This window comes from Myodes glareolus, chromosome 11 (assembly GCF_982192425.1).
Source record: "Myodes glareolus chromosome 11, mMyoGla1.1, whole genome shotgun sequence".
Classification (NCBI taxonomy): Eukaryota; Metazoa; Chordata; class Mammalia; order Rodentia; family Cricetidae; genus Myodes; species Myodes glareolus.
The window spans coordinates 47,426,721-47,453,664 of NC_142036.1; the positions used below are offsets into that span (position 1 = coordinate 47,426,721).

Below are 26,944 nucleotides of genomic sequence, written 5' to 3' on the forward strand. Positions count from 1 at the left end.
AAGTTTTAGTCAACCAAGAGATGGCGCTGTGGCGAAAGATGGGACGCCGAGGAAGAGGAGGGTCGCGTGATCTTCGGATCCGTCACTCAGAACATGCTGCAATCTTTACCGGCGTCCTGCCGGCGGGAGGGGCGGTGGAGCGACCCGGAATTCCGGGCTGTGCGCGCCTCCACATCCGGGCATTCCTCAAGGCCAGCCCACGCCACCCTCTCTGTCCTCTCGCAATAGGAACCGGAAGTGGGGACCGGTATCCTTGTAGCCGCTTAGCAACGCGAGAGGGTCAAGTGACTCCATCAGCTGACTCCAGTGGAGGAAGGCGCTGTGGTAACCAGTTCTGGAGGTGTTGCAGTCACGATTGCCCGGCTGGGGGCCCGAGCCGAACTGTCACCGTCAGAATGTCGGGCAAAGACCGGATTGAAATCTTCCCTTCGCGAATGTAAGTCAAAGAATAGGACAAGTGGCCCCAGCTTCAGGAACACCTTCCCGGAGCGAATGCCTGCGTACCCTTGGCCACCAGCCTGCTTCCTTCTTTTCGGGGCGGCTCCTGAGCTTTCCCTGGGGGTCTGTCCATGAGTTGAGAGCGAGGCTTCCCGATGGTCCTCTTACCTGTTCCTTCTGAGAGAACAGACGGGGCAAAATGGTTACAGTGCAAACGAAAAGGGGTCCGCCTGCTGGCTTTTTTTGGAGCTGTGAGGTCTTTACTCACTTCCCCCGCCCCACACCTCTGAGCCACACACACACAGTTTACATAACTGAGCCGTCACTAGCTCTGCTTCACAGGGCTCGTCAGTGCTGACGGGTGAGTTGGAGACGCTAAGGTGGTTTTGACCGAAGTTATGTGATGAGAGCATACAGACGGCTCTGAGCCAGAGTAGCGTTGAATGAATGAGTCGCCCTACCGCACGCAGCTGTCGGGTTTAATCTTGAATCCCTCCCAGTGTCACCTGCTGTGGGACGATGTACCTGGTCTTCTGAAGCACTCCTCCCTCGTAGTGTCACTCATGACGTTGTCACGCGGATATTTCTACTGTGGGATCTTTCTCTCCCGCTAACCTGTGGGCCATCTCCTGGACTAGGGGAGCATCTTTTAATGCATAGGAGGTTCCCCCAAAATGGTCCTTGAACCCTCGCTTTGGAATGGGGGATCGGCTGAGTTTCAGGCTGCCTTTCTGTTTTGGTCCACATCTTTGTAAGGGGAAATGACATTTGTAAAGGAAAGTTTACGTTTTTCTCAAATACGCATCCTGACTTGTGGAGAGTGAAGATAGTTCTTATTTGTGCTCTTGTCTTTGAAGAAGGAAATAGTTTTTACTCTGATATTTCGGTCTTTTTCTTCAGATCCTGTTTGGACGGGTGGGTATGTGTGTGCTACTGGATTGTTTTCTATATCCTATCTTATTTTTCCTCCTCACAGAACCCGAGGACTCTTAAATTTATTTTTTATGTGCATTTGTGTAAAAGTGTTAGATCCCCTGAAACTGGAGTTACAGACAGTTGTGAGCTGCCATGTGGGTGCCGAGAACTGAACCCAGGACCTCTAGAAAAGCAGCCAAGTGCTCTTAACTGCAGAGTCTCTCCAGCTCCCCCCCCCCATCTGAATGTCCATCTCTGCCTTGGTGTGTGTAGTTCTGAATGAATGAGAGAGCTTTAATTACTCTTTTAAAACCCTTTTTCACCTTCACCTCTCTGACTTTGAAGTGGCAAGTTGTACTAACTGCACAGACAGGCTAGTCGTGGAGAAACGCACTGCCTGCCACACAGACAAAAATCCAGATGTCCCTAGGGTGATCTCAAAACTCAGCGTGTAATAACCCCAGCCAAACCTTACTGAGAGAGACACCAGATTCCAACATGGCTGCCAGAAACATAAGGTTATGCCCCTAGGACGACCCCAGTCTTCCCCTCATACCAATTATAGTAGCCCAGCGGCAGAGCTCTTGCCTAGCATACACAAAGCCCTGGTTGAATCCCTCAGCGCCTCAAAAGTAAAAATAACAAGCGTGCCTGGAACAAACAAAACTCCAAGCTGGCAGAAGAATTCAACGCTTGTTTTAGCTAACACCTGATCCCAGACCTCTCTATCACAAAACATTTATTTAAAAAGGTTTGTTTTCCCCCAATTGGATATATATTTTTGTATAACTCACAAATGTGTCAGGGACCTGAAAGAGCCATTTATGAAGGACGGTGTCTCTGTGAGGCTAGAATCGTCCCTTGTATGATGGTCAGCGAGCAGATGCTGCTGACCCAGCCACAGGCTGGACTCAGCCCTTAGTGATTTTCACTCTTCGGGCTCTGCTCCGTCTTACTCATCCTCTTTCAAATGCCCAGGCATGTCCGCAGGAACCAGAGTGGAGCTGAGCTTTGCCTCGCCCTCCGTGGTCTCAATGCTTCAAGTAATGTCTGGCCATATTTAATCACTAGTCACAACGCTAGTCTGCTTTTAGCTTTACTTTGAAGCTTTTAATTAGGACTAGGAGGTGAAAATGGACTTCTTTGGGAAAGGAAAACGATAGGGGAGTGAGGGCAGCAGCTGTTACTTGAGAGCACTCAGCTTGCTGGTCCAGGGGAAGTGAGGTGTGGGAAGTAAATGTTTTTCCCACAGCTTGACAGCAGGTTCTTTGTCATACAGTCAGATGGCTTTGATTCAGCAGGAGACAAAGTCACTGTTTTAGCTGAAGGTCAAACTTTTCTTTCTTTCTTTCTTTCTTTCTTTCTTTCTTTCTTTCTCTTTTTTTTTTAAGGCTGAGCAGGTATGAAACAGAAAGAACAGGTTTAACAGCCATGGTCGAGATCACACAGTACTAATTTTGGCTTCACTTGCGTATTCTTGGTGCTGTTGTCCTGTGGAATGTTGCTTTCATTCAGGTATCACCCGAGAAAAGGAAACAAATTAGGTGGAAGCAAAGGAGGCCCTTGAGGGCCTAGGGATGTGGCTCAGCCATAGGGTAGAGTACTTGGCCAACGTGTACAATACGGGGGCCTTCAACCACCAGGACCACATAAAACTGGGTGTGGTGGCATACGCCTGAAGCACAGTACTCAAGAAGAAGAGCCAGGATGAGGGGTTTGAAGCCAGCCTGGGCTACACAAGACCCTGTCTCAAGCTTGGGGTAGTGGTGGAGGGGGTGGGCGTGGAGGGAAGGGGCATAGAACCTTAGAGTTAGTAGAAGTCAGGTGAAGTCTTGTTTGTTATAAATGTTCAAACAGGTCACCCTTTTTTTCCTTTCTTTTCTTTCTCTCTAATTTTTTTTTTTCAGGCCTGGTCTCGTGTCCCAGACTGGCCTCTAACTCATTATATAGCCCAGGCTGACCTTCACCTTCTAATCTTCTCGCCTCAACCTCCCAAGTGCTGGGGTTACAGACTTTCACCACTCTGTATCTAGTTCTAGTCACTCTTGAGTCTCAATAACTGAAAACTTCTACTCACAGAAGTTCAGTCATCTAGAGTGAACTTAAGTTTTAGTTTATCCATGAGTTCATCCATGAGCTCCAAATTTGCAGGAATCTGCAGTGCTAGGAGCAACCTAAATTTTATCCAACTTTGTCTCCCCACTCCATGTGTGTGTGTGAGTGTGTGTGTGTGCATGCATGTGCTGCATGCCCATCTGTGGGTACATGTGCCTGTGGAGATCAGAACAGGATGTCTGGTGTACCACAAGTGTAACATGAGGGGGCCTGCTTTTTGGGGTTTCTGTCCCACCTGATACCCCACAGCCGACAAAGCCCCAAAGAAAATCACACAGAGATCTCCATAAGTTATAAAACTGATTGGCCCATTAGCTCAGGCTACTTATTAGCTCTTATAACTTATGTTAGCACATTATTTTTATCTATGTTAGCCATGTGACTCAGTACCTTTTTCAGTGGGGCATGTCACATGTTGCTTCTTCGGTGGTCTGGACTGGACTCTGGGAAGAGCTTCCTTCTTCCCAGAATACTCCTGTTCTCTTTGTTCCACCTCTACTTCCTGTCTGGTTTTCCCACCTATACTTCCTGTCTGGCCAATCAGCATTTATTTAAAACATGATTGACAGAATACAGACAATTCTCCTGCACCACACAAGTAATAAAAACTCAGAGATAGAAATTGGGATTCAACTTGAAGGTCAGAAAAGCAAAACAGCCAGCCATTGGCACTTACCTCTACCTCAGTCCAAAATGGCAGCCTCCAGGAATCTCAGAATGAGACTGTTTCTGAGAGCTGTCTCCTCCCATTTTATACTCTCTATTGCTGGGATTAAAGGCATGAACCACTACTACCCGGTTTCTATGGCAACTAGTGTGGCTGCTGGGATAAAAGGTGTGTATCTTTAATCCTAGTGCCTGGTCCATAAGGCTGATCAGTGAGACTGTTTTACTCTCTGAACTTCAGGCAAGCCTTATTTATTAAAATACGAATAAAATCTCACTACGGTCTCGTGTCTTCCTCTATTACTTTCTCTACTTCTCCTTGAGACAGTCTCATGAGAAGCTTGTGGTTTGGGCTACACTCCTGATGAGGGAGCTCTCAGGATTTGTCTGTGTCTGTCTCCCAGTGCTGGGATTACAGGCACATGCAGACATGCCCGGCTGTCTACCTGGGTCCTTGGGCTCGAAGAACAAGTGCTCTTACACACTGACTCATCTTCCCAGTCCCTCCTCCAATCTTTTGCATCTTAACTCTGGTATTTAGTGTCAACAGTGCAGAATGTTTTGTGTACACATTGGTGTGGATGGCTCTTGTTTAGACTGGAAGCCGAAGCGGCTTCACTGGATTAGACCTCTGGCAAGGCTGGTCTCTGCACTCGCCCACTGCTAACTACCTTTCAGATGGAGAGCTGTTCAGGTGCTGCGACTACATCTTTCAAGGGAAACAGTGTGGAGCTGGGGCCTGGTGAACCTAGGCTGGAGCCTTACTTTGAGTCTTGGGCAAGTCACTGGAATCAAATCTGGCTCAAACTCCTGCCTGCTTGCTCTTCCATGAGTAACTGTGGGGGCATTGCTCTACTTTTCTGAGTCCCACTTTCCTAAAGTTAATGTCTAAGGTTTTCTCCATTTGTAGAATTACCTTAACCTCCTAATGGAAGTTTTTAGTAATCAAAGGATTTGCCCACAGATTCACTAATACATGCTATTTTTCTGTGTGCCTGGGCCGAGCAGACTCTGAGAGAGTATATTATTACCCAAACCCCTTTTCTCACTGTGAAATTTTATCTGTCATGTGACCACTAAAACACCAATATCATTTTCCACTATTACTGACTTTATTTTGGTGTTAGGACTTCTGGTGAGGAAAAAATGCAGTAGGCTTAGGAGGCTTCACTCTGAGGTTAGTGGGCCACTTCCGGGTCTTATATATACATTTTGTTACTGGACACATTTAAAAATGAATACAAGCTGTTGATAGCATCTTGGTTTATGACAGGAAAGCACTTTAACCCATGCGAGCAATAGAAACACAGTGTATCATTGTAGAAAAAGTGTAGAATGTACCATAAGTGTAGTGGTAACAAAGTAAGCTAGGTTTTCCCCAAGCCTCATTTCCTAAAGAAAGCCGTTTCTAGCTTCTGCGAGTCCTCTGAAGAGCTGTTCTTTGCATCGGAATGAGCACATTCATGTCTTTGTTCTTATAAGGCAGCACATAAATCTGCTGTAGAGGTATTTCTTGTGCCTTTTAAGTGGTGACAATAAATGTGTTTGCTTTGTTTTTGTAGGGCTCAGACCATCATGAAGGCTCGATTAAAAGGAGCACAGACAGGCCGAAACCTCTTGAAGAAAAAATCTGATGCCTTAACTCTTCGATTTCGACAGATCCTGAAGAAGATAATAGAGGTAGAGTAAGCTTTGCTTAGAGCAGGGCATCTATTCAATGTCTGTCTAAAGAAAACCAAGTAAAATTTCCTTCCTCCATGCCCCTTCCTCCCTCTCTCCCTCTCTACTACCTCTCTTTCTGGTAGTGGGGATTGAGCATAGGACCTCATGTATGCTGATACACACCTTACCACTGAGGGAAATATCTGCTTCCTAATTTTCCTTTACATTATTTAAATCAATTTTTGTCCTTTCAAAAAGAATAATCCTTTATAGTCGGAGCAGTCACAGGGAACTGCTGGCACATGTGCACAGGAAGATTTAAGTTGCGTGGTAACACCTAACTCTGCCACATGTCCTCGGGGCCACGCTTGCCCCCTTCACCTATGTGTTCTTCCTGAAGTCCCCTTCAAGGGCCTGTGCATTCTCTTCTATGACTAAGATGCTTTTATCTTCATCCTTTTAAAATTGAGAAAGGGTCTTATTCTGTAGGTGAGGATAACTCATGGTAGCTCTTCTGCCTCGGTCTCTCGGTGCTGGGATTACAGGCATAAGCATTGTATCTGGCTCCCTAGAACTTCTTTTGACTGGCTTCTCTGGCCATTCTGATCTCGTCCGAGAGGCTGTTGCCGGTCATCCAATCTGAAGTAGCTGCTTGGGTTACTTCTCCTCATTTTATTCTTTTTCTAGCATATTCTACTCCATGATGTTTTCTTGGTTAATGGGTTCACTTCTACTACAGAGTTGAATTTCCAGAGAATAAGGACTTGGTCTTTTCAGTATTCTATTCCCAGTGCCTGAAACAGTGCCAGTGCATAGTAGGTTTCGTTGAGTGGTTATTTTGGGCAAATGGTGGGTGAATTATACAGAATAGTGTGTAAACAATACATAATCGTTCTCAAAACTAAAGATTCTTTTGCTGGGTCTTTTCTTACCTCCAGAAATTCCATCTCTCATTTCTCTGAGTTAGTTTTAGAATCTTTTTAAATATGAGTTTGTTTATTGTAGTTTATATGTGGGTACACACACATATGTCACAGCACATGGTGGAGATCAGAAGACAACATCAGGAGTTGGTTCTTGCCTTCCACCTTGTTGAGGCAGTGTCTCCTGGTAGCTGCTGCTGACCTATGTATGCCAGACTGGATGACCAGATGATTTTATTCTTCTAGCTCTGCCTATTGTCTCATAGGAGTGCTGGGATCACAGATGTGAGCCACCTTTTTTTCTTTCCCTCTGAGACAGGATCTCACTATTTAGTTCTGACTGGCCTAGAACTCTTGATGTATACCAGACTGATTTTGAATTCAGAGAGATCTGCCTGCTTCTGCTTCCTGAGCGCTATAATTAAAGATGTGTACCACATGCCCAGCCCTTCTGGCTTTTACATGGGATCAAGAGCAAGTCATCAGGTCCTTTTTTACCCACTAAGCTGTCTTTCTGAAAGCATGTACCCAGAGTATTATGTGCATACACGTGGATTTTTAAGATAACAATAGTATTAAATGTTGTAGTATTTTTGACTTGCTCCCCCACTCCCTTACTCCATGATATAACACAAACAGCTTTATATCAGTACATAAATCTGTCTTATTCTTTATAATACCTGTATGGCATTCCCTTGTGGATAACGGAATAATAGTATGTTATTAGTCCAATAATAGTATGTTAATAGTTATTGGACTATGTAATAATAGTCCAATGTTTAGTCTTAGCAGTGCCTAGGGAGGAGGACATGTATGACTCCTCTGTGTGGAGTGCTGACATTGTTCCAGAAAATAATTTCACAGTCTTCTGTGGTCACTGAAATTCTTTGTAAGTAACTGCCAAGATCTTAATACCAGCTTACGTTCTTACAAAATGATGTACAGGGGGGCTTGTTTTCTTACACCCTTCCTAACTGGGCACTCAGGATGTTTGTGTTGCCCGTCCGTGGCGCTGCTTTCTTCAGTCTGTGCTGTTTTCAGTTATGTGTGAGCTTGCACAGCTTTTCCTATACGCTGATAACTTGATTCTCTTGGTGAATTTCTTCCCTTTTCACTTGAAAAAAGTCATACATTCTGGTAAATGTATAAAACACTAAAAAATATTTTCTTCATATCTGTAAACTAAAGGACAGTTGAGATCTTTTTACTCTCTTAGACTCAAAGCAACAAACTTAGAGTTGCTAGGCAAGTGCACTTCTACTGAACTATACTCTCTGCTCCTGAATTAAAAATACAAATAAAACAACTAAAAATTCTTATTTTTTTTATGTTGTTAAATTCGAAGTTTAGCCCTCTCTCTCCCCTCATCACGCCTGTTTTCAGACAGGGTCTCACTTCCCGGCCAGCTGGAGGCTGACATTTACTTCAGCCCTCCTACTTCCTTCGTCCAGAGTTGGGATTCGGTGTGAGCCATTGTGCCTGGGGCTCCTTATACATCTAAATTATATAAGGCTTTGAAAGGGCTAAAAGGGCTAGAGAAATACTGTTTTATTTTGTGGCTTTATAGCTACTTATCTGTTTTGAGAGAGAGACTTACTTTTTTGTCCATGGTTCAAGCAATTCTCTGGAATTAATTAATCTGAGTAATTGTGACTACAGGTGCAGAACACCACACCTGGCTTATAATTTTTTGTTTTGTTTTAATTTTGTTTTGATTTTCTTGCAACAGTTTTATGTAACCTGAGCTGATCTCAAGCTGCTGTGTAATGAAGGATGATCTTGAACTGTCTCTCTCTCTCCCTCTTAGGTGCTAGGGTTACAGGTGATGTCACCACACCTTGCTCACAGTGCTGTGTGTTTTAAGATTTACTTTTATTGTCTTGAATTATGTGTATATCTGTGTAGGTGTGTGTGTATGAGTGCAGGTGCCCGCAGAGGCCAGAGAACCTGAGTTCAAATGCCTAGAACCACACAAAAGGCTGGATGTGATCTCATGAGCCTGGAACTCCAAGGAGGATAAGTTAGGGTAGGGGTCCTGGAGCTTGTTGGCTGCTAGCCTGGCTCCAGATTCAATGAGAAGAGACCCTGTGTCAATAAAACAAGGTAGAGAGCCAGAGCAGGACAACCAGTACCCCTCTACACATATACCTGACATACACATGGAGGGGGTCCTTCTACTGAATATGTATTATCTCCTTTTTAAGGATGGGTCTTTCTTGGTGGAGGAATGTTGTAAGTTAGAAGTTTATCATTTTGTGAATGGATGGACAGTTGAATGGGCTTTTATTACAATAAATTTTCACATAGAAATTTGGGCTTGTTTCTGAATGCTCTGTTTTGTTTCTTATCTGTCCCACACCAGACATGTTTCCTTATTTTAGCAGGTTTTTAATTAATTCAGCTAGTTTCCTACCCATATGACCCAGTTTCTCTTCTCTTAAAAAAATTATTAACTATTCCCAAGCATTACATTTTCAGCTGTACTCTGGAGTCTGTATACCAATGGGGTTTTAGGCTCTAGAGGAATTTAGAAGATTAATTTGAGCAAGTCACCATGGACTTATTCAAGAATAATCAAGCCTCACTAGATTCAGTTTTCTGTTTGTCAATGAGCTTATTTTAATTTTTTTTTTGAGACAGAGTTTCTATATAGCCCTAGCTGTCCTAAACTTGTAGGCCAGGCTGGCCTTGAACTCACAGAGATCCGCCTGCCTCTGCCTCTCTATTAAAAGCATGTGTCACTACCGCCCTGCTGAGTTTATTTTAATTTTAAGGCTCATGGTTTTCTAATATTGTCAGGACCATGATCAAAATTATTCAAAACTTGAGCTTTATATTTTCTCATTACTAAGTCAGTTTTTGCTTCTGATACTACTAATTATGGTATGATTTTGTTGTTGTTGGTTTATTCTTTATCAGACTAAGATGCTGATGGGTGAAGTGATGAGAGAAGCTGCCTTTTCATTGGCTGAGGCCAAGTTCACAGCAGGAGATTTCAGGTAAGAGCAGGGTGTTTGAAAAAACCCACAGTGCTTTCAATTTCATAGTTTCATAACATTTTAATTAAAAAATATATGGACACTAAAGACAAAGGATACAGTAATAGGAATATTTTTAACACTATAACCTTGACCTATTACTTCCAAAATGTTCCTTTTCTATAAGTGGCAAGTGTAGAATACTTGATATTTTGAAACTCATTTTCATTTAACATTGTGTCCTAAACATTTCTCCGTTTCACAGGTTTGCACTCTTGAGTCATATAATTTATTAACCTTTTCTTCTAGTGCCAGATTTTTGAGTTGAATTCTAGATTGTTGAACTATGAGGGAATGAACTATGAGCATTTTCGTGCATACTTATTTTTGTTTCTAGGATACATTTTTTGAAAATGGAATCTGTTACTCCAAAATCAAGAGCTTTTTGGCTTTTATGATGCCATTATAGCTTGACAAAGCATACATACTGGTTTGCAAATGGATTATGCCCATTTATTCCCTTCCGATTCTCTAAGTAAGTCTGGAGATGAGTGGTGTTACTCCCATTTTGACTGAACGTGTTTCTGAGGGTACATGGCCAGTTAGGGACAGACGTGGAAGTTGTTTTCTGCACTTTTTAGTTTCCTGTTTCATGACATGGGCCCTTCTTACTGTAGGAGCTTTTCCTGTCAGGAAGGTCTTACCTGAGGGCCAGGAGGCCCGCTGAGTGACAGGTCTTACAATCTGCCAGTGCTGGTAGGAGAACATAATCTTTTTTTTTTTTTTTCTTTCCCAGCAGAAGGGGAACATTAGTAGAGTGTATTTGATGTGGTTATAGGGAAATACTCTTTTCTTTTGGTAGCAGATGGTGAGTTGGATGACATCAGAAGAATGTTAGGATAAAGACTGTGAATAGCGGCTTAGCCAGCTGCACAGTAAACCTAGAAGGAAAGCGTTCTCTTCCGTTTTCTGCTGGGAACACACCCTCTAAAGTCATTGCCAATACGTAATGTGACTTCTTACTCCTGATTTCAATGCTGAAATTATCCAGTGGGCCCCTATTGATTTATTTCTTCAACAAGTCTAAATAAAGGCTCTTCTTTCTTTTTTATTTTCCAGCACCACAGTTATCCAAAATGTAAACAAAGCACAAGTGAAGATCCGCGCCAAGAAAGATAACGTGGCAGGTAGCCGACCAGCCCCGAGAGTCCCTGGAGGGTAATGGTGACACTGAGCGAGTCAGCTGCAAGACATCGCAGGGTCCTAATTTCTCCTAGATAAGGACATCCTGATGGCATGTTAAGACCATAGGGGTGGGAGAAAAAGAGAAACGAGCCCAGTTTGTGAATCCATACATGTATCTTCATTGTTTTCATTTGACAGGCGTTACCTTACCAGTGTTTGAGCATTACCACGAAGGAACTGACAGTAAGTGTGGATATCTTCAGATGTATAATTTTAACTGAAAAATATAGTTGGCAGTCACTTGCCATTTAAAAATAGGAGGCTTTGTCTTTTATTAACAATTCACTAACTAGACTTCTATGTTATCTCTCTGCTTAAACTGCACACATCTTGAATTGTTTATAATTTCCGGTTTGTGTCTTTTAAAAGTCTGATAAGATCTTACATTCCATGATGCTTTCTGAATGCTAGATCTTCCTAGATGGCTGTAGCTCACGCCAAGCTTTATGGAATTGTTCTTTCCTAATCTGGCAGCATTTGTGAGGATAAGTAACACTGTTTAGTCTTCTCAGAATGACGTAGTTAACCTTTTCCCATATAAAAATACTCTTTCTTCATGAACTTGTTCATTGAATTGTGCAGAATGTTAATTGTGGCTCACATAAAGGAATAATCTGTACAGAAAGCCCCTTGCACTAATGGCATTGACCACTGTTAGCTAACTTATCAAGCCTGTGAAGTGGCTGTTTCCCCTCTAGGGCTGGTTATGTAGCTCGGTGGTAAAGGCTGTCTAGTGTGTTTAGTTTTTGATTGTATACCCAGCACCTGCACACACATTTCTCTCCTTATGGTTACTCTAGTAGCCTTATAAAAACCCAGGTTCTGTTTAGTATGTTATGGAACATTGTTGTCTAAGCATACAGCCATTACTGTCTCAATCAGAGAAGCTGTGGTAACCTGCAAGAGACCCTTAAGAAGGGCTTGTTGACCTTTCTCGGGAGAGAAGGTAGGGTCACGGGATCCTTAGCTGGGATTCTAGTCATTCCCTGAAGGGATTCTGTTGCAGCTGTACATGGTCTCTGGGGTGCTAGAGTGTATAAGGCATGGAAGACTAACTAGAGGGGGCTCAGCTGTGCAGCCATGGGGAAGTTAACCATGCCAGGAGACTTCTGTGAAGCAACACTTGGGGTCACCTCATTTTTATACTTACCTCATACCCTATAATGTAAGCCCAAGAAACTTATTTGTTCACCAAGCTAGACCTTGGTCTGTCCTGGTGCCATGTTGGTCGACTAGACACCTGTTCGTGTGAGCCTGGAATGGGTATTTTGTGCTTGGCATTTGCATTTAATAGGAATGAGTGAATTGTCTTTCCATCTTTGTCATTATTCACAATTATTTTCCTTTTGGGAATTCATGGAGGATTATTTACTCTCTAACCAAAAATGTCGTCTGGCTGGTTCTTTCAGGCTATGAGCTGACTGGCTTAGCCCGCGGTGGGGAACAGCTGGCTAAACTAAAGAGGAATTATGCCAAAGCAGTGGAACTACTGGTGGAACTAGCTTCGCTGCAGGTGTGTCCCGCAGAGGCCTCTCCAGCCTGGCTTCTGACAGTCACGCGGGCACCAGCAGGGCTTGTGCTGGAGCTCACTCAGCTCAGATGGCCCTGCATGACACAAGCCTAATGACTAATGACTAATGACTGACCCCGGGAGCAAAGCCCGCCTGCCTTTGCGCGTGTGTGCTGGCACAGATCACTCTGCTAGACGAGAGCAGCAGGGTCAGTACTAGGGTCAGTGCACATGACATGGCCGCGTATGTGGCCCGTTTCTGCACATCTGGGTTCTGAGCGAATGCTTTTCCATGGAAGCAGCACTCGTTCTGTAGAAATCTCGTGGGCATTTTCTGTTTCTAAGACAGGCTGAAAAGAAGTGAGTTGTCTTTGGGTCCCCAAATGTTTTCTGTACGCAGACCGAGCGGGGTCGAGTGAACAGGCATGACTGGTCATGGACATGTGTGCTTGCTACCAATTTGTCCTTTGATTTTAGACTTCCTTTGTTACTCTGGATGAAGCCATTAAGATAACCAACAGGCGTGTAAATGCCATCGAACATGGTGAGTCAAAGCCGCTGGGAGGCCCTTTGTTCATCAGCCCCTTGTTAGGCAGCTACCAGGACTCAGGCCCAATCCAGACTGAGAGGTGAGATGTGCCCCTGCCAGGGGAGAGAGAAATGTGTCCACAAGTAAGAAAACACACAGATGCATCCTGAGGGAGTTCCAGGGTTCAGAATGCCATCTACCTCTGGCCACTCATGCAGTTAGTGAGGTAGAAATTCTATTCCTCACGAGCCATAGTGCTTTCTTAAGTTCTCTCCATTGGTTGAATGATAGCTTTATTTTTTTTTTTAAATTTGAAGATTTAAAAATTTAAATTTGAAGATTAAATCTTCAAATCTCTCTTTTAGGCTATTGTTGTCTCATTTTGCTACATTTATTTTCTATCTTTTATCCCATTGTTTTAAAAATACAACTATTTAACAACTTTCTTGGCTGAAGAACCAACTCAGTTTCCATGAAAGAAATGTTTATTATTCAGCTTTAGGTAAGAGAGGAGCAAAGCTTGAAGCACAGAAGTTCCTGCAGCTGGTGGCCCGGTAGTATTATCTCATCTAAAAATATGTCTGGCCACATTACTTGGTGGTGCCTAAGTACAGGCCGGGCAAGTATTGTACCACTGAGCTGCACCAGTACCCCAGAAACACAGTTCTTGTCTGTATTTTAGTGTTAGTCTTTGTTTCATTGAACTTCCACCAAAATAAAAGGAGTAATGTTATAGTTCTCAACTTCAGATAGCTCCCAACACAGAACAGGAACATGGTATGTACAGCAGAGCTCAGTGACATGTACAATGGTCCCAGTGTTCTCTCTTCTCGGTTTTAACCACGGTGTTCTAGTGTATTTAAGGTAATGTCTGCGGCTTATTGTTGCCTGTTCAGGTGTACTTAGTATCAGTGTTAGATTTTTTTTGGCCAGTGTTGGTATCCGTACATAGCTGGAAGGGCATATTCCAAAATAATTACAAGATAGTTTAATTTGGCTGGATTACATCTCATTTTAATTTTTTGTGTTTTTGTTTTCCAAGTTCTCTGCATTAAGTGCACATTATTTCTACAATTAGAAAATAATAAATACTGTACAGCTGAATATTGGTAATTTTCTGAAAGGGCACTGAAGTTCTCACATATGTATATTTTAAACTCTAGTTATCATTCCCCGGATTGAACGCACCCTTGCCTATATCATCACAGAGCTGGATGAGAGAGAGCGAGAAGAGTTCTATAGGTTTGTTGAATTGGCACTTAACTTTTTTTTCTCCATACAGTACAGTCTCAGTTTGCTCCGTGACTAATGTACTTACGTTCTTTTGAATAAGCACAGTTTATTTTATTCTGTTAATGAAAACAAGAAATATTTGGGCATGTGGTGCTTGTTCATAATCCTAGAACTTAGAAGGCAAGATTGTAAGCTTAAGGCTAGGCTGGGCTATCTCAGAATATACACTCTTGAGAAAATAAAACTGAAAGAAGAAATAGTAACAGCTGGTCCCTTTACCTGCATCTTGGTTTTCCATTTCAGTTTACTGTGGTTAACAGCAGTCTAGAAATGTTAAATGGAAATTAAAGACCTAATATGTAGGTTTTCAGCTGTATGCTCTCCCAAGTAGCATGAGCCATCGAGGTGTTGTGCTATCAGACGAGGCATCACTTCATCTAACACACCCACCCTGTGCACTACCTGCCACCAGTCACTTGGTAGCTGTCGGTCGGCTGACATGTTTGTAGTGGTTCTTGTGTTTCCTTTAAGGAAAGAGGTGAAAGTTTTTGACTTGTTATTCCCTTACTGTATTTAATTATTACATTAAACTTTTATCAATTTTCAATCACACTTGCCTAGTAGACAGATATAAAGCTTAGCCACTAAGAGTAGACTATGCACTAAGCCAGGCATACTACACAAACGTGGTTTTAGATCTGCAGGTCTTAGCATATCCACTGCAGAGTTGGATGAATATGTTTCTAAGATCGGTGTCATGCTTTGCACATAGATCAAACATGGTATCTCCAAAACTTTATGCCTTTCAGAAAAACTAGTAAGATTATTCTTTAAAACAGAAAAAGAGTGATTGTGTTGGGTCTCTCCTACTAAAACCTTAGATGGGAAATGAATTGAGCAAAGCGCCCAATTCACTGCACACGTGCAGGTAATAGATAGATAGTACTTGGACATTCCCAACTAGTGAATCACACCGCTAGAACTAGCACCATATGTGGTGAGAAAAGGTTCGCCCAGTTTATGAAAATCTAGAGCAGTTAAGAGTAAATATTAAACAAAGGGGCCGTGCTCTAAGTTTGCAGAAGAGGAGGGTGCGTGAGAAGAGTGTTTAGAGGAACATGTTGTCTTAGATCCTGAAGCAGCTCAATGTGACATGGAATTGTAGTTATCATTCATGTTCAGGGTTATAGTGACCCAAAAATTTTGAAAACAGAATGCTCAGAATCTGGCCCTTTATAGAATGGATTTCAGGTTTTATTTAATGTAGGCTAGGGTGTCTGCAATCAGATATTAAAAGATATTTTTCCTCAAACATTTTAGATGGCAAAAATGGCAGAAGATGAATGTTTCCAGTGGTCCCTTGGTTATTGTCTGTTTTTTTATTGTTTATTGAATGAAGACATTCATGTTCCTTTTCACTGAAAGAGCATTCAGAGAGTCCCCTTTTTGCAGGTTAAAGAAAATACAGGAGAAGAAAAAGATTATCAAGGAAAAATTCGAGAAGGAGTTGGAGCAGCGGAGGGCAGCTGGAGAAGTGATGGAGCCTGCCAACCTGCTGGCCGAGGAGAAGGACGAGGACCTGCTGTTCGAGTAGCAGCCCCTTCGCTCCCAGGCCCAGCACCCGCTCCATCTTAACTCAGAGTGTAGATTCAGTATGTGTGGGTATTTATTTTGGCATAAGAATTCCCCTGGCTGTAAGATTAAGGATGCCCCGTGAGAATATTTCTCCTGCATCCTAATTCAGCAACCACTTATCACAGTTGAATGAGACTTGTAAAAATTGCCCAGCAACTTACATACTTTCTTCTGTGAAAGTGTCATACGATCCTCTGTACAGTAGCTTCACTGGTTCATACAAACATTCATGGTCTCGGCCAACGGCTGTGAGCAGCCCTCGCTCCTACCCACTTGCAAACCTTGACACTGCTGGCTGAGGCTGCGCAGCCACCGTTGTGTTATTGTGGTGTCCTCAGCTCTACGCCTACTTTTCTTTGCACGATAAGTCTGTCTGTAATGGAAGCAGTTCTGCCCATTTAAATGTGACTTATGAACAGAGTAAAATGATTTAAAAACATGTTGTTTCTTTTTCTTTTTATAATAGTGATTATATCCTTGTTTCAGATCAGTGACCTTATTGCCACTCAGCTTTTACCAAAGACCTGTAGCTAGGAGCCATTTCTTATTCCCTATCTGAGTGTGTTGCTAGGTTTATTTACTACAGGTACTGCATTTTGGGGTACTAATAAGTGACTGCCAGTGCTAAGTAGGTTTCATATTTCCCTCCTAATCTAAGAACAATACTAATCCCTACTTTGAACTAACTAGGTAACTTTTTGCTGTTTTAAAATAACAGTTTGTTGTTTATGTAGATGAGATGACAAAGTGGGCAGACCTGGGGTGTCTTGAGTTTTCAGTACTGTTTGATTTGGCATGATTATCTGTGATTACTCAGACTTTAATGCCACCAGTTCCAGGCACTGTGGGCTTCCTGGGCACAACTTAGTTATAGGAGTGACACTGGTGTTAATATAATCTGATAGCTGCTACCACAGGGTAGACTTTTAAAGATATTAAGTGATTTTTTTTTAAACATTTAGGACTGTTTGCCAGTTACGGTAAGTCACATCTTCAGTCCAAAAATACGTATTTTAGCTCATTCAATGGCTTCAAGATTGAGACACATGGGAGCTTGAGTAATTGCTTCTAAATGAAAAAGTGGGAACATGATGACGAGGAGTCCAGAATTTAAGCCCAAGTAGTCTAACTTCAATTATATAAAAAAAATGTATTTATTTATTGTGTATAGGTGTGTAGAGGTGGAGGAACGTGAGTTTTTTGTGTGTAGAGGTGGAGGAGCGTGTGTTTATTGTGTATAGGTGTGTAGGGGTGGAGGAGCGTGTGTTTATTGTGTATAGATGTGTAGAGGTGGAGGAGCGTGTGTTTATTGTGTATAGGTGTGTAGAGGTGGAGGAGCGTGTGTTTATTGTATGTATAGATGTGTAGAGGTGGAGGAGCGTGTGTTTATTGTGTATAGGTGTGTAGAGGTGGAGGAGTGTGTGTTTATTGTATGTATAGATGTGTAGAGGTGAAGGAGTGTGTGTGCCACAGTTCAGAGTTTTTCCTTTCACCATGTGGGTCCTGGGATGGAACTCAAGCTGTGGGATCTGGGGCCAGGAACCTCCGTCCACTGAGCCCTTTCACTCACCCTACCTTCAGATGTTCACACTTAACTTTTTGTCATCTTTGGTGTCATCTTTGCATGTGGAGGCCAGAGGACAAACTTGTGACCTATTCCTTAGGACCATCTTTTTTTTTTTTTTTTTTTTTTTTTTTGTGGGAAGAGTCTCACTGACTTGCCAAGTGGACTAGACCAGCATAGCAAGCCCAGGGACTTGTCTCTGTTTTTCCACGCTGGTTTTACAAGCATCCACTATCTACTACCATGCTGCCTTTTTCTTTCCTTTTCTTTCTTTCTTTTTTTTTTTTAAAATGTGGGTTCCTGGCAGGGTATTGAACTTAAACCCTCTTGGCAAACCTCCCAGCCCACATCCTTTTTATCCTTCTTGTCTCTTCCATATTTAAAAGTCTGGGTATTTAAGACCAAGATAGTCTGTCTTGGAGGAGCTGATTTGTAGGAAACAAGATGTGGCTCATAAGGAGAAAATGTCAGGTTCGGAGTCAGTTCAGTAGCCAAGTAGCTGAGTAACACTGTTACACTGCAACTTCCCAGTATCCTGGTGAGGTGTAAACTGTACCACTTCAGTTGTGCATATGGAGAAATAGAGCATCTTATATAGGCCAAATAGCTTAGGTAGAATGAATGTGAGTCAGAGTGAGTCTTGATTTCCGAGGCAATACTCCTTGAGCACTTGGGTCTGCTTTTAGTTTTAAGAGCGCCACATTTCATGCTTTTACTTTTAAGGAAATCTATTTACTTGAAAGCATTGGACCAAAGGAATTTAGATTTCTCATGTAGTGTTGGTAAAGCTTTGGTACCCACTGGGCTTGCTTCAACTGTCCACAGATTGACAGGTGAGTTCCTCTGGAAATAGGGTCTTATTATATTTCAGGGTGGTCTGGGAATCCCGAGTGCTGGGATTGTAGGCATTCACCATCATGTTCAGCTAAAACTTCAGATGACTTTATAGCTTCACATTAAAAACTAAGATTAAATAGTGGGTAAATGTTGCTGAGTTTGGCTAGGAGTGAGCTGACCCAAAGGGGAAAGGCCAGGAATAGAGAAGGAAGCTGGAGCACGTCAGGTCACATCTATGCAGTAAAACTTTGTTTACGATTTGTGACCTTCAGGAGATAAACAGCAGGAGAAATGAAGTATGAGCCATCAACTCAGATACTCTTAAATCTCTAGCCTCCCCAAAGTCACTTTGCCTATCATATACCTCTTTTCTCTGAGAGTTTTGTTTTCTCAACTCTCAGTTGGCTATTTTCAACAGTTTTGGTTTAAAGGCTAGGTCTGGTAGCACACGTCTTTAATCCCAGCACTTTGGAGGCAGAGGCAGGCAGATCTCTGTGAGTTTGAGGCCAGCCTGGTTTACAAAGTGAGTTCCAGCACAGCCAGGACTTTGTAGAGAGACCCTGTCTCAAAAAACAGAAGCTTCTTGTTTGTTCCAACTAATAAAGAAATAGGACTGGCCATCTATGCCATTAAAGGACAACCATGACAACTTATACTATAATTTGTATTCCACTTAGAGATTCCAGCAGTGTTGCTTCCAACAAACCCTTGGAAGAGGAATGGATATGTATACAAACCTTGGATAGGAAAAAAATAAAAGTATTTAATGGCTTTTATGTTTTGAAATATAGCTTTACTTTTTATTTTTACAAGACAGTGTGCAGTATGACATCTCAAGAGAATGGTGGAGAAACAAGACAGTACAAAGGGAGATCAATTAATGCCAGAGTGATTACCTTCATTCAGGAAAAATCCCTGGTTAATACTTTCCACATACTCACAGAAATTACATTCAAATCATTCCTTGTCAATAATTACTCCTTAGACCATGAGGGAAGGAAAACAATCCATGCCCTAGATTTTCATAGATGGCTAACCTGGACCAGTCTAAATACTAATGTCTTATTTGTTCTGACATAGGAAGACTAAAGAAATGCCAGTACTTCCTTGTTTGGATTTCCCGAGGATATGTCATCAGCTGATACTATCTACTTTCTTTCTGAGACAGGGTCTTATGTGGCTGATGTAGCTGCTGATCCTTCTGCTTCCACTTTTCAAACTCTGGGACTACAGCCATGAACCCCCGGTGCTGGGGATCTAACCAGGGCTTTGTGCATGCTGGGCAATACTCTACCAACTGAGCCATGTTCCTGCCAACCACAATATCATTTCTGTAAGTGCCTAAGGCTTCCCTAGCTAGCACTGAAGTTTCCAATCAGAACCACAGAGGGTTAGGGAATCGAATTAGCCCTAATGTTGTACAATTACATATATAATAAGGCTTTTTTTTTTTAAAAGTTAGCATAGCTTAACTTCTCACTCTGTTTATGGACTTTGTTGAGCATTGTATATTCATAATCACTAGGATTTAGAACAGTTCAGGTTATGTATATACTATCCACCTATGGATATGAGTAAAGAGAACTATAGCATCTCACTGATCTTGAAAATCACAGTCTAGATGCATGCACGGTGGCCTAGCATGCGCCTAAGTTCAGGCTCTGCCTGTGAAGGTCATGTGTTTGAGTTGAGAGCATACAACCCCACTGTCACCAGTGGCAGCGACACTACTTACAGCTTTACTCAAATCCAACAATCTTTTTTCTCCCCCCCCCCCCCCCGGCCCCTTCCTGTTTCATGTAGCTCAGGCCAGCCTTCTCTATCCGGCTCTTCCTGCCAAGGTTACAGGTATGCACCAAGTCTCTGTCAGTCAGAATTCTCAGTCAGTATGCAGATCACAAAGCTCTACTGACCACAGAGTGCCTCTCATTCCTGAGAAGAGAGGAAAACTGAAAAGATTTCATCTTTTAAGTGCTAAGTAAATTGACCTTCAGTGCTGACAAGGGTGTGGACTTGGCCTTTTCCTGCTGTAAACTGGGAATGTTCAGACTCAAGGCTGTATAATAGCATTCCTTCCCTCAACCCAAGAACATTCCTTTATTCCGAAGGAAAATTATTTTAAAAAATATTTCTAAGTAGACACACTTGCCAGCCAACTACAAAAGCCATGCAAAAATTGAACATAAAAAGACATCACAAACTCTGATTTGTTCCATAAGATTATCTAGAAGAGAGATCAGACACATGAAGGGCACTGACAAGACATTAACAACAACTGCTTGTGCAAAGTGACAGTTCAGTATCATTCCAGTGTTTAGCTTTGGAACATGAAATGCTGTAGCTACATAAATGAAGACATTCACATTGTCACACATTACACTTTCCTTAAAGGCTTGAGAAGACTACAAGTTAACTTTCCATTTGGATTTGCAGACACTGCATTTTAAAGCTGTAGCTGTAGAAACAGTGTAAGAATCCTATTTAAGGATTTTTTAAAGTCAACATTTGAGATGTAGCAGGCTGTTGTGTTTCGGTCACAAGGCAGACCTTGTTAGGACAAACCTTGACTGTATTTGCTTAAACAGACTTTCCTCCAATGTCCTTTTCTAAGATTCTCAGTGACTTCTGATTTCTACGTTAATTGTCATGGTGTTCCCTCAGTGTATATGTGCATAAAATTATATTCTAATGCTGAAGACAACTTAGTCTATTAAATATTAGCATACAGTACAGCAGATTTCCAGTTTGATACATACATACATACATACATATATAGCACAGTCACAGATAAAATTCTGTACTCTGATATAAAAATGCAGAAAGTGTCAAATGTGTTATTATCTTTCCATGGAAATAAAAAACTATTTCCATCACGAGGAAGAAACCTCAATGGTCAACACAGTTTATACGAACTCTCGTATCAGAAAAGGGAATCAAGGCTATCAAATCACCACAATTTACTAAAAGAATTTAGAAAATTCTATCTTTAAAAATGTCAGCATCTTTTCTATACTTTTAACTACACTAGAGGCTGCTGGGTGTGCACTCTCATCCATGAAGTCCAAACTAAAAAGTTGGTTCTTCTTTTCTTTATTTTTTATTTATTTAATTTTTTTTTGAGGCAGGGCTTCTTTGTGTATCCCTGGTTGTCCTGGAACTGACTCTTTAGACTAGTCTCGAATTTAGAGACCCTCCTCGGCCTCCTGAGTGCTGGGATTAAAAGGCATGCCCTGCCATCCCCAGCAAAATTGGTATTTCTGATAGAATGTTTTTTCAGAATGAAAAGACATACAAATAAATTTAAACTTAAAAAGTTGCTCCAAACTAAAGCGGCACCCTTTTAAGAGAAATATTTCTGATGACGAAATCAGTCGTTTAAGAAAATACTGTTATTCCCATGCACAGAAGCACAGCTCCTTCTCCCAGTAATTCCACAAAGTCATTTAAGTTAAGTGTTAAATAATGTTAATATTTATAACTCTGTGAGACATGGAGTATTATGTATATACATACCAATTTCTTCATGGACATCTGACCGAGAGGCAAAGAGTCAGGAAGGTGAAAACAAAAGGTTTCACTGGGATAAATCAGAAATGCTCTGAAGAAAGTTTCCATTTTAAATCTCCAAACAAGCCAAGGATCCCTAAAGCCATGCACAGGAAATGAGAGTGTTGTGTACAAACTGCCTAAGGGACCTTTTCCACTAGTGTAAGAGATCTGCAGATAGGTCAGCTGCCTCCTTCTACCTTATTCTCAGCACTGAGGCCATCTTCCTGTTGGTGGTTTGCCAAATGAAGTTCAACATGGTGACACAGAATGAAAGAGCTGTCTCCTTCACCTTAACCAAGTGGATGGCACCCACTGAGGTTCAGTGTCGAGTTTGTTAATGAGCCTAAGCAACTCCTGGTAGGCTTTATCAAGATCTGAGTTCACAATTGCAGTGTCAAAGTAGTGGCCATTGTTTTGTTCCATCTCTCTAGTCTTCTCAATGATCTCCCTTAGCTCTTCAGGCTGCAAAGGAAAAATAAAAACTGAGGTCACACACAATACAGCATGACTGACGAGTGTCACTACACAGTTTTCTTCTGTAGATCCAAGAGTTCCTTTCTAACCCTTCTCTTGGGCCACCTTCGCATCAGTATCTTCAGAATTGCTGTTTGAATCCTGGCTTACAACACTTTTCATGGGTTTCCATTTTATCTTTATGTTTGAAGAACATGGGTGATTACTCTGAATTCCCTAAAAACTTTCATTTTCAAACACTGGGGGCTGGAGAGATGGCTCAGCAGTTAAAAGCGCTACTTGTTCTTGCAGAGGTAGTTACGGTTCCCAACACTCACATGACAGTTCATAACCATTGGTAACTCTCGCCCTCTTCTGACCTCCTAGGGGACTGTAGGCCTGTGATGCAGACATAAGTGCAGGCAAAACACCCATACACACAAACATAAACAAATATTTAAAAAATAATAGTACCATCTTGTATAATATGGAGTCCCACTTTCTGATTAGAGTAAGTGCCTCTAACATATTCTTTACAGGAGCATTTGCTTCTGCTGGGCCTGGTGGCACACACCTTTGAACTCAGCACTCAGGAGGCAAAGGCAGGTAAGTTTGAGGGTAGCCTGGTCTACGTAGTTCCAAACCACCCAGGGCTACACACTGAGACCCTGTCTTGATTACACTAACAAAAGTGCCTTTATGAGTGTGGCAATTTTTTACTAAGATAATCTTGTATCAGCCCAAGATTTAATAACACGCCGGGGGAGATAATCTACTCAATATATTTAAAAAACTCTGTACAAAAGATTCTTTCTTTCTTCCTGATTTTTCTTTTTTTTCCCCTTTCTTTCTGTTTAAAACAGGATCTGGTTATGTATCCTCAGGCTGGCCTTGAACTCTTGGCCTTCCTACTTCTAGTGAGGGATAGCAAGTATATGCCACCACACCGGGCTTTCCTAAGAACAGTTTTATTTTATTTAATCCCCCCCCCCATGCAGTTTTTCTCTATATGGCTCTGGTAGTCCTGGAAATCCCTATGTAAACCAGGTAGGTATGGAGCTCATAGAGATCTGCCTACCTTTGCCTCCTGAGTGCTGGGATTAAAAGTATGTGCGGCCAAGACTGGCCCTGCTTGGCCCTACAAAGGACAGTTTAAGATGCAAAAGAATATCCCACTAAAGTTTGGAAACAATATAAGACAAACTACTTTAAGATCCCGAGTAAAGGAAATGATATTTAATGGAGACAAGTCAGTGGCAAAGCTATAAGTAAAAATTATCCAGAACCTTACAATAAATCAGGCTCACGGTCAAGAAATGGAAATTACCCCAAACCGCACTTGTCAATCAAGATGGCTAATTAAACTTTCAGACCAAATGGTGAAGTCACACATCACTGTATTAGGCCCAAAAAATGACTTCCACTCAACAGCAACAGGAAAACACAGTAAAAGCATGGCGACTCTTGCATAGCTATCTGATTTCCATTTTGAAATGCTGTGATTGGGTACCCAAGATGCTTTGTTTAACAGTATTAATCATTTATCTGAACAGTATGACATTTTTATAAAACCTGTCTACTCAAAACTTGGATAAGTTGTTAACAAACTAAAGCATTACTTCATCTTTTATATCATTTACTACCTTATAACTGAATTTCTTGTTCAAATTATAATCCATGATTCAGATAAAATGTTTTACCTAAAAATTTTATGAACTGAAAAAAATGAACCTCTCATCAAAACCTATCATCCATCACTTCATACCATCTACTCTGAAGTCCCCTTCAATTCAGGACAGAATCCACAACTGAGATTACAAGACATTCACTGATGATTTACATTTGGTACCGAGGAAGTAACACCGTTACTAAGATTTGTGTTTACCCACTAGTTGTATCATGTACTATAAGGCTGGTCGGCATTGTTTCAAGCCACCAAGGGCTACAGGGGGACCCTGTCTTGAAGACAACATGCAAACATACCAGTGCAAGTGGAATAGAAAGGCAACCATACACAGCACCCTGCAGCTAGCAAGTACAGAGGATGTTTACAAGCACGCATGGACAGTAAGAATGTATGATAGGCCACAAAATAAAACTCAACATATTTCAAAGGAATGGCATCTCTTTGGATCCATTCTCTGGTGATGACAGAACTGTAACTCAGTAATATAGTCTTTAAAATCACCAAATAGGTGAAAATTAATATATTTTTAAATAAGTTAAAGATAAAAACGACAGCAGAAAGTAGAAAATATTCTATCAAATAATAAAAAAATACATCAAAAGTTATGGGGTGCAGCTAACAAGTTGTTTACAAAGGCCTGCATTTGAAGAGGAAAAGCTTATGTAAGGTTTCCTCTTCAGAAGTTAGAGCATGTGTGAATTAAAGTTAAAATGAAGAAGTTAAATAGAAAGGAAGAGAAAGCGAAGCTCTCTTAGGTTTTCTAAAGTGTTTTGGCTATTCTGTTCAATCTTGCTATGAGTTTCTAATCAGTTATTCATTTTCTACAGAAAAGCCTGATGAGATTGTTTTTTCCCTACCTTAGGGAAAGTTAACAGTTTTCTTGAGATATAATTCATATACCACACAATTTATCAATTTAAATTATGATTCCACAGATTTTTAGTATGGTTATAGAGTTCTGCAATTTATACCATAATTAATTTCAGGAAAAAATTTTCACCCCCACTTATGGTGGTTTGAATGAGAAAGGGTCATACTTTTTTTTTGAATGCTTGGTCCCTGGGTGGTAGAACTAATTAAGGAAGGATTAGGAGGCGTGGCCTTGTTGGAGGAGGTGTGTTACTGGGGCTGGGCTTTGAGGTTTCAAAGGCCCACACCAGCCAGGCCTAGTCTCTGTCAGACTCCAATATAAGCTCTCAGCTACTGTTCCAGCATCATGCCTGTCTGCCATGCTCCCCACCATTATGGTCAGAGATTCATTCTCTGAAACTGTGAGCAAGCCCCCAATTAAATGTTTTAAGTTGCCTTGGTCGTGGTGTCTCTATATAACAACAGAACAGTAACTGAGACACCACCTAAAAACATTTATAAGCAGCTGGGTGGTGGTGGCACACACCTTTAATCCCAGCACTATTGGGAGGCAGGCAGATCTCTGAGTTAGAGGCTAGCCTGTTCTACAAAGCAAGTTGCAGGACAGTCAGGAAGTTCTGTTACACTGAGAAACCTTGTTCTGAAAAACAAAACAAAACAAATTTATAAGCTTATAGTTATTAACCTTTTTCTCCTACCCCTTAGTAACTACTAATTTATATCATGTGTCTACAGATTTGTCTATTCTGGACATCCCATATGTACAGAATCATATAACTTGTGGTTTATTGAGTTTAAGGTTTTTTCAGGTCACACTGTTAAGTATCCCCCTTGTGCATTACGCACCAGTACTTCATTCTTCTTACTGTCTTTTTATCAAGTAATAACAGTACAGTTACAGGAATCAAAACAGTATGGAATCAGTCTAAGAGCAGAACAGGATCCAGAAATGAGAGTGCAGCACAGTGACTCGGCAGGTAGGTGAGCTTACTCAACCAGAACCCAGCTAAAGGCAGGAAAGAATCAACTCCGCAAGGCTGTTCCTGACCTCCATGTGTATCCTGTGGCACATGCACACCCCCACTGATAGGCACGTGCACACACACAGAAATATATGTACAGTACCAAATAACATAGGAAAGACAGACTTCTCAACAATAAAGCTTCTCTGTCATGCTAAGACTATGATTAATTTAACCAAAACACAAGCTAAAACTAGAAACATTTAAGAAGAAAACACAGGATAATATCTTTACAATTTTTTAGACATGCCTAAAATTCATGAACTGTAAGAAAATAAAAAGTGAGCTTCATTAAAATGAAACATTTCTCTGGCAGAGTGTTAAGCACATGGCTAACCTCCCAGAACATGGAGGCAGAGAAAGGCAGGAGGATTGACAGTTTCATATCATCATGAGGTATATAAGAAGATTCTGTTTTCAATCCAAACCAAACAAAAACTTATTTCTCATCACCAAAGGATACAGTTGGAAAAAAAAAAAAAGACAGCTGGATGTGGTAGTGTATGCTTTTAATTCCAGCACTCAAGAAGCACAAAGAGTCGGGTCTCTAGAGTCTCAAGGCCACTCTGGCCTACATATCAGGCTACTGAGAGACCCTTCCTGAAAACAAAGAAACAAAGGACCAAAACAAACAAAGAAGAATACAGAGATCTGGATAAAATAACTGAAATATATACGTAGCTAAGAAGTTACTGATGTAGTTGAGTAGGTAAAAGTGCTTGCTATGCAAGCCTGCAATCTGAGTTCAGGTCCTGGGACCCATGTGAAGGTGGCAGGAGAGGACAAATGCCACAGTTGACCTCTGACCTTGATAGCCATCATGGCACACATGCACCCACCTACACAAATGCACACATACATACACACACACAGTAAAAATAATGCTAAAGGATACAAAACCAACCCAACTTTTAAAGAATGACAAGGCTTGAGGCCTTCACAGAAGCTTATGCTCACATGCCCACATGGAAAGATTCTCATTCATCAGGAAAATGTACAATCACATACATGGACTCCAGCGACACATTCAGCAGTGACAGAAAATAATTCAAAACTTTTTTCCCTTTCTGTTCAAGATCATGTTTAAAAATGAAAGGAAAAAAAAAACCAAAG

The 26,944-nt window shown here is 41.5% G+C and overlaps 2 protein-coding genes across 3 annotated transcripts in view; one reads left to right on the plus strand and one right to left on the minus strand.

Moving 5' to 3' along the window:
* The first annotated feature begins 5 nt into the window (after positions 1 to 5).
* On the plus strand, positions 6 to 16,288 carry Atp6v1d (ATPase H+ transporting V1 subunit D). The gene is made up of 9 exons (XM_048416022.2): positions 6 to 436; positions 5,697 to 5,814; positions 9,639 to 9,718; positions 10,817 to 10,884; positions 11,081 to 11,125; positions 12,352 to 12,455; positions 12,930 to 12,996; positions 14,145 to 14,223; positions 15,667 to 16,288. The coding sequence occupies exons 1-9, from the start codon at positions 21 to 23 to the stop codon at positions 15,806 to 15,808; spliced, it is 1,119 nt and encodes a 372-aa protein (XP_048271979.2). The 5' UTR covers positions 6 to 20; the 3' UTR covers positions 15,809 to 16,288.
* A 2,733-nt stretch (positions 16,289 to 19,021) lies between these two features.
* The window catches only part of Pals1 (protein associated with LIN7 1, MAGUK p55 family member), a 43,437-nt gene continuing 35,514 nt past the window's right edge, over positions 19,022 to 26,944 (minus strand). For both annotated transcript variants that reach the window (XM_085697466.2, XM_085697465.2), the window contains exon 14: positions 19,022 to 22,261. In XM_085697466.2, the coding sequence (XP_085553592.2) occupies positions 22,085 to 22,261 (177 nt within the window). In that variant the 3' untranslated portion in view covers positions 19,022 to 22,084. The remainder of the gene's footprint in view (positions 22,262 to 26,944) is intronic.